Source organism: Austrofundulus limnaeus, unplaced genomic scaffold (assembly GCF_001266775.1).
Source record: "Austrofundulus limnaeus strain Quisiro unplaced genomic scaffold, Austrofundulus_limnaeus-1.0 Scaffold1976, whole genome shotgun sequence".
Taxonomy (NCBI): domain Eukaryota; kingdom Metazoa; phylum Chordata; class Actinopteri; order Cyprinodontiformes; family Rivulidae; genus Austrofundulus; species Austrofundulus limnaeus.
The window spans coordinates 1,012-9,121 of NW_013954378.1; the positions used below are offsets into that span (position 1 = coordinate 1,012).

At 35.9% G+C, this 8,110-nt stretch overlaps 1 protein-coding gene across 1 annotated transcript; it reads right to left on the reverse strand.

The window, feature by feature from the left end:
- Positions 1-3,054: 3,054 nt before the first annotated feature.
- On the reverse strand, positions 3,055-8,077 carry zcchc10 (zinc finger, CCHC domain containing 10). The gene is made up of 4 exons (XM_014034117.1): positions 8,002-8,077; positions 6,983-7,144; positions 6,483-6,524; positions 3,055-4,154 (listed from the first exon to the last, which is right to left on the reverse strand). The coding sequence occupies exons 1-4, from the start codon at positions 8,040-8,042 to the stop codon at positions 3,932-3,934; spliced, it is 468 nt and encodes a 155-aa protein (XP_013889571.1). The 5' UTR covers positions 8,043-8,077; the 3' UTR covers positions 3,055-3,931.
- Positions 8,078-8,110: the final 33 nt, after the last annotated feature.

The window sequence follows — 8,110 nt, forward strand, 5'->3', positions numbered from 1 at the left end:
CTCCTAAAGTGCTGCTATTGCCAGTATCACTCCACCCCCTGTTAACAATAGGTGTTAATGTGATGTGAGTATCAGTCACATGGAGGCCTGAATTTAAAAGCCTGAATTTTGCCTGAAACTCTCAGACTGAAGAAGTCTCTTGGAGGAGAGACGAAACGTTTCATTAGAGAAGAACCCGTCCAGAAGACCTATACAATTTTTTTCTTTTTGATTTTTTTACCTGGATTACTGAGATGCATCAGGACGTCTTACATAGTATATAAATTGTACTCTGAACATCTCTGCTACACAACGCTTTGTTTATCCAGACTAGACATTTCTCCCCTTAAGCTGGTATAAAATGTATTTTGGTAAAAAGCGATGTACTAATCAGTCTATTAGGACAGCAGCACCTATCCTAACAGCTTGTTTAAGGCCTAAACATAAAAAATAAAGCAGTCTAGCACTAAACTGTATCCTAAACTGTCTCAACACCAGTGCCAGTGCACAGCTGACATACTGTGTAAAGCCCTTGACCTTAGGGTCACCCCCTTCATTAAGATAAACCTGCTCTGTTCTTGTTGCCAAGTACCACAACTAATCCTCACTCTTCACCTGAATCTTTCATAATAAGAGAAACACTGGACTTATGAAGCATTTACTAGCCCTTCCCCCAATAGTGACACAGAAAATGGCTTCCGGAAATTAATGTCATCAGCCTCTGATAGAGCAAAGCACACTTTAGTGATTTTTTTTCTAACAAAAAGTATGATGAGAATAAGTAGCCAACTTTGATTAGTGGCACTTATTAACTTGAAACGAATCACATGATGAGTTTTGGATTAGTCACACAATATAGACAACTTGACAATCCAAAYGACCTAGTTTTAAACTCATAAGAGTTTATTTGTCCGTAGCTGTACATACTGTACATTTAAGATTAACAATATGTTCACCATTTTTTATAACAAAAGTACTCGGTTAACTCGTAACTTGGTACTAACTGGGATAAATTGTGTTTTAAAGTTTGTGTCAGACACTGTTTATGACAGAAAACACTAATTAGACTTGTTAGCTAAAGGTTACAGGAACAAAAACAAGCTCAGTAGGTTTGTTTCGGGACAAAAAAAAAAGCAAATACGCGTATAAAAAGTAGCATCCGGCACTGTCGTGCAATAAATAAACATTTCCCATCACCAGAAGTCAGAAGATGCCAAACATTCAGCCTAATACTTAGCATGAGGCTAATAATATGGTCCCCACAGACAGGACTACCTGCATCTTTTACCGTAAGGTTTCGGCTAGGAGAGGCTAGGCTAGTTAGCTCTGAAACCTTTTCTTTTTGCGGATATCYCAGTTAACGCTCACTTTAAATGTCACACAAGCACCGAGCGCAGTTAATCAACACGTAAAGTGATTTTTCCCGACATCGAGCATCCTCACCTCTTGTCTTCTTTTAGGCCCAAACCATTCTAGCTGTTGGAAAGCTCCTTTTCTCTTTGTCTTTTTTCCACTTCCAATTACACGCAAAATGGACCCAGCGAAACGCTTTAACACTGAAACACTAAAACCAAACAGACGGTCTTCGTGTTCCCCTCGCGACTCGGCTGTACCTGGAGCAGAAAACAAGGCGAAATCATTTTCTTTCTGGCTTAATGTTATTACTCTAAAATAGAAGTGGATAGGTAAGACTGCTAGCTAAGTTAAGCAGCCAGCAGGTACAACAGACAGGACTGGATGCTGCGTTCACTGGCAGTTGGAAATATGTCAAACCTACCATCTCAACAAGTACTGGATAAAAACTACACAAACGAAAATGAAACATTGCTTTGTGTTTCTTTTCTTCTTTAGTCTAAACATCAGATTGTTTAAAACAAAGCCATGTTCATTTGGAATGCTGTTTTAAACAGTGCTGATCTGTAAACATTATCTCCAGATAATTGTTTCAAGAATGCCAGACATTTTTGTAATTGTTTAGTCTTTAGTCTCCAGGCTTAGTCACGTATTTCTTACAGCACTGGCTGCTTTCTCAAGCTTAGAACTTGTGCTCAATAGTTTTTCAGACAATGTACTATTATTTTAAAGATACCAGTGTTGTTGTTTTTTTTTTTCAATTTACCTGAGTGAATTTAAAAAAACATTTGAACCATTTTAAATGTTTTCTTTTTTTTTGCTTGAAGTGATGCATCATTTACTCCTATTTCTCTAATTATGTTAAGAAAAAAATGCTAAAAAAAATAAGTTTGACAGTAATAAAATAATTGGTCTTGTGCCGCAGCCCATAGGGCTAACAGCTAAGGTATTCACATTTGCACAGTGTGAAAAGAAAACCAGACAAGTTGAAGATAAAAAGGAACAATATCAGATAGTCTTCTAGAAGAATTATATTTAAAACTGTGCATGATTGCCTCAATATATAACAGGGGTAAAGATGTGCCCAAAATCTAATGAAACCTTTTGAAATGTTCTGTTTGTGTTTTCAGAATAAAAGGTGGCCTTTGCAAATATCAATTTTTAGAACTTGTAATAAATGTGGAATTTTGGTTTTGTCTATTTAAACACATTTTTAATCATATTTAGGCGTTTTTAAATAAAATGCTGCACCTTTATTATGGCTAGTTACAAAGGATACTCATAATTACCACTGTATTTGAATGCAACATTTCAGTGACGCAAAGGTTGTCCGTATTTGACGCACAGTGGGAAATCAGGCACGTCTCATCCCTGCTGGTCAATGATAGCATGGTTTAAAAGCAGACGAATTCTGTTTTTACATAATTGGTTTTAATCTAAACACACTTGACTTGTTTCAAGTCCATTACCAGCTCAGAGGCATTCAAAGTAAATGTATTTTTTTGKGTATTRAAGGCTYTCATTGCTCATCTATTAGTCCCAAAGCTGCATTTTGCTTCAGTGACAAAAYCATATTTTACACTGCATCAAATAAAATAAAATCATTATTCARGTGTTCATTTATTCAGTTAAGATAATTCATATAATCAATAAAACATTTAAAAAACTATTTAAGCCTGGCAACCAGTCTAAGCTCTGAAAATACAAACATAGGATGATAAATTCATGAACGCTTGAGCTTCATTTTATTATTAAATGTGTCAAACAAATACAAAATCTAAAGGCCCTAGAACAAAAACAATCCCAAGTTTATTTATCATAAAAGATACTCGTCGCAAACTATAAAATATAACACAAAAATGGTTGTCCTGAATCAAAGGTTGCAGTTTTAAAGTGTTCACTCCAGTTTTCCAGATATGCAATTTTGAAATGCAGGTACACACTCACTGTATACAAAGCATCTTACCTGCATACTTTACTCAACAAGTTATAAATATGCACAGCTACATCAAAATCGTCCGATTTCTTGACCCCAAATGGCTCCCCATTGATGTCCACTGTTAACACTGGTTAACAGATGCATGTGATATATGGCAGGTGTTTACAAATTTGGCAAATACTTTTTTAAGACACATCAATGAGGAAAAAATAAATGCAAAGATTTAGCTTCTTACTTTATTAGTTTTTTTAAAAAACCCAACTAAACCTTTTAAATTGTCCTCTTAAGAACACCTTTCTGTTTTGCTTCTTAAATGTTACCCGTTTGAAACTTGGCAACACTTTATAAAAGTACTAAAATCATGATTTAAATTGAATAATTCTATTTGTTTCAGCTCATTTTTAAAGTTTATTCCTCTTACAGAAATACAAACGTAAGAATATGTTATATTAGTAGAAGTAACAGAGAGAAAAAGAAGGAAAAAACAGAACTCAACACTGCTGAAAACAGTCTGCTCCTTCGTTTTCATAGTCCAGTATCAACAAGCCTGTCCAGCTGTTCTATAAATTCACTTCCAACCAACGGTGAGGGTGGGAAAAAAAATAAAAATAATAAGAAGAAAACAAGCAGTGCCTAGAAAACCCACTCATCCCAGCATGCTTATTTCTGTTTTTTCCTCTTCCTTGGTGGTCCTTGATCTGAATCACTGCTGCTTCCTGAGTCTGAGCTGTCTGAGGATGAAGAGGAGGAGGAGGAGGAAGAGCTGTCGCCGTCGCTGTCACTGCTGTCGTCTGAAGACGAGCTGGAGGATTCGCTGCTGTCTGACGATGAGTCACTGGAGGAGCTGTCCGAATCGCTGCTGCTGTCGTTCGAGTCTTTCGCCCTGAGAGCGGAGGGGCAGAGCGAACGAGTGAGAACAGGAGCAAACAAAACGCAACAGGGGCCAGAGTTTTAAGGTTTGACCCTCAATCTGCCCCCGCCTTGTGTCAACTAGGGTGGTTATTGTGGAGTCATCTCACAGCATGGAAACATTTTGTAAAATGCCTCTTTACATTATCCAGAAAAACAGCCAAAACTCATCTAAAACTCATCTAAGTCCTCTCATGTGTTACCTCATCTGAGGTAACACAAGATAGAGGTTTTACACTCATTTGTATTTGTAGTCATTATTATTTCCACTAGTTTCTTCTCTGTTATATAAACATTTTCTGTTCTGATAAAAAGCTAAAAATAAAGAAATTAACGGCAACATGACATGAGTAGAGAGTTAAGTACGTTCAGTTCTTTAAAACCAATTTATGAGCATTTATGATTCATTGCAATTCGTTTGATGGTCAACTTGAATCCTGGAGGAGTTTACCGATAAAGAGGGGATTGCTAACAGGCCAGGAATCTAAAGTAACACTTGTACACAGATTGCATTAATGGTTCAGAAAGTACTCTTCTTGACATAAACTAAAAGTGTTTTACAGATTTTATTTACACTTTATACAGCATTTGAATTGTCCTTGACATTGAAAAATAAATAAAAGGATAGACAAATAAAAAATATATACATATTGGAAATGACAAATACCCAAGGAGATGAATATTTCTGTTGTTTCACCACTAAAAACTTTGGCACTTCAGGCCAAAGTTGTGTTTTCATGAATGTTGCAGGAGCTGACATATTGTGACTTAATATTTAGAAATCATGAAAAGCATATTCTGACTAAAGCCACTGCTGCATCAAGACAGCATATCAATTTTAAAGTGTTGGGTCAAACATGAAGCATTCAGTACAAACAGATTCATTTTCTCAGACAGGTTGCAGCTGCAGAGGTGCACCACTAGGTGGCACTGTTGCATCACATGTTCTAACATTAACCAAACAGCTGCCAATGAACAACATTTTGTTGTGAGTTTTAGGGTGTATTCAGACCAGGAAAGTCCTTTGGTCCAATTGTTTGGTCCGGACCAAAAATACACTTTTTTTTTCGTTTGGTGCGGTTTGCATTCACATTGTGCTTTTTTGCAAATGAACTATAACTTGTAAACAAAGCCAAGAGTGTGACAATCATTGCTCCCATTGGACAAAAAAGGACGGGGGCGGGACTGAGCCACAGACCCAGAAGAAAACAAGGAAGTCCTGCATGCTGTGGTTCTGATGTGTAATTTTTGCTGATAGTACAACTGCAATAGMATTTAAAATGTCAGAAGCAGCTAAWTTAATGGTGGTTCTGTGATGATATTCTAATTTTGGAGCGACGTCAGTAAATGTGTCCCGCAACCCAAAGGAGACGAGATGCTCTGTGTGTTCTGACCCACAACATGCTGCCAGCAGAGCTAACAGGAGACGATGAAACAGGTATGATTTCAGTTTATTTAGCTCAGCAACGGTGGCCTGTGAAGTCCAAAAAGGTGCATGTTTAATGCAGTTAGTTCGGTTAGAGTCCGGTCTGTATTCACACCAGAAGAGAACTGAAGCGAACTGCACCAGAGTTCGTTTGGAAGTGGACCGAGACCACCTCAAAAACCAGGTCTCGGTCCAGTTGTTTGATCCGCACCAGAGTTCACGAGTGTATTCACACCTGCACAAAAGGTCCGGACCAACGCTGGAAACGAACTCTGGTTTGTTTAAAGCGGAGCAAATTATCAGGTCTGAATACGACCTTAATGAATATACTTCAGTCACTGCAACATTTTTGCACAAGTTACCTGATAAATCAAAACCGTTTAAAACATTGAAGTACTTCTTTGTTCTTATTTTGATAGTTAATACATTGTGTTTTATGAAAAAAAGTAGATTAACACAGCATCCGAATAAATCATAAATATTCTATGAAACCTTAAACAACTTAACTGTACTGGTCTGTACAAAAAATAAAAATAAATAAATAAATAAAATAAAATGGACGGATGGACCTTAAACAACTCAGTATGAAAAGTAATGAAATTAATTTATTATATATAATTTAGATAAAGACTATGTGAACTCTATAGAAACAGTTTTGTTTAAATCTCAAAAAGTACAAAAACTTTACTGAACAACAACAGACTTACAGTACGACAGCCAAACTCTGTTTTGTCTGAGTCTATAAAACTCTTATTTTATTTATAAAATCAATAAAAAAACATTAGCCAGCAGCTATAATGACAAGGCTGCTCTCAGTGCTATGAAATAATTGGCAGCCAACACCAAGGGACTACCTCCAAATAGCAGCTCACTTACTTATTTTTTGTTTTCTTTTCACTGGAATCTTCTCTTCCTGGTCTGTGAAGAGAAACATAACAGTGTCAACAAACATAAAGAAAGAAAGAAAAATGAGACTTTTTTTAATTTTAGAGAGATTTTTGTTAGAAACTCCCGTTTCTGTTCCGTGATGTGTTTTTATTTCTTTTACTATTTTAAGCACATTACTTTGAACAATGGCAGATTTTGTTTTAAATGTGTTTTATAAATAAACCAGACCTGACTTACAAAAATTGGTAACTCCTTAGCATTAATAGAAAGTATAAAACCTATTTCACAATCGAAGTTGCTAAAACAGTGTCTTAAGTCGTAAATAATTATCAATAGCTTGACATGTGTTAGTTGATTGGCATTTATTTAGTATAGTCTCCGTGTTTAAGCTGTTTTTTCTCTTGAGGACACACAGAGAAAAAACAAGTTCATTTGTCATTTTTCTCAAGACATTACAGTCAATAAAAATGAATCAATAGACAACTTACCCTGTGATGCTGAGAGGTTTGTCTTCTATCTCCTTCAGCTTCTTTTTCATCTCCACAGTTCTCGACGGTCTGTGCAAATATTTCCGTTTCCCCGTGCACTCGTAGGTCCAGTGACCCATTTCCAAACACTTCTGGCAGCGTACATTTTGTTTGTTTGCCTCCCTGCAAAACAAATGTTACAACCTTTTCAGATATATTGTTTTGTTGTCATGAAAATTTAACTGAGTTTTTATTGTTCCTAGAAAGAAACAAACAAAACAAAAAATTGTTCAAAATAAAGTGTAAAAAATATTGTTTCGATTTTATTGTTTCCACTGCGATCATTCTACACCTCACTTATTTGGCTTTATGTGTGTGAAAACTTAGGATATCTTTTCTGATTTGTTAATAGGAACAGAAAAAAATCTACTTGTGACCATGAACATCTTTTGAGTTCATTTTTTAAAGGTTCTTGTCATAGATTGAGAAACACAGGTGTGCGTTTACAATGGTGACTTTAATGAGCCACTGCCAGCAGCTTTATCGAGGTTCTCTCTAGTCCTCTTATAAAAATTAATAATTATTTATTTCGTAATATTACTATAAAACTTATGTTGGAATTTTGGTCAGTAGAGGCATTGGGATCTATCAAAATGTCATCAGAAGTTCTCTAGCCTCGCTTAAAACAGATAAACGAGTATTTTGACATCTATTTAAGTTAAATGTTAAGTTTTACTTTGTTTTAAATTAATGAGTTTTGTTGCTCTAGCGTCTATATACAATACTTTACTTCAACCTGCGTAGTTCAAATGTGCTTATGACGTTGACTTAAACTAAAAGACCTTTACTAAAAAAGCTTAATGCCATTGGCAAATAATTTATTCGGTGCAAACATGAAGCTGTACATTAATCGCATTAACCCGCTACATATGAGGTGAAGTTCGACAAAATGACAGGCCGAAGGTGTTAATACAAAAATTATAGTAAAAAAAAAATACTAAAATTACACGGTTACACTTTTTTATTAATGTTTTACTTACGCTTGTCTTCTCGCTATTATCCTGTGCATGGGAGTCGCCATGTTGAATTTCACTTCTTCTTCGGTGGTTGGATTAATGTTCATTTCCGGAAAGGCTAGGAAGCGAGCAC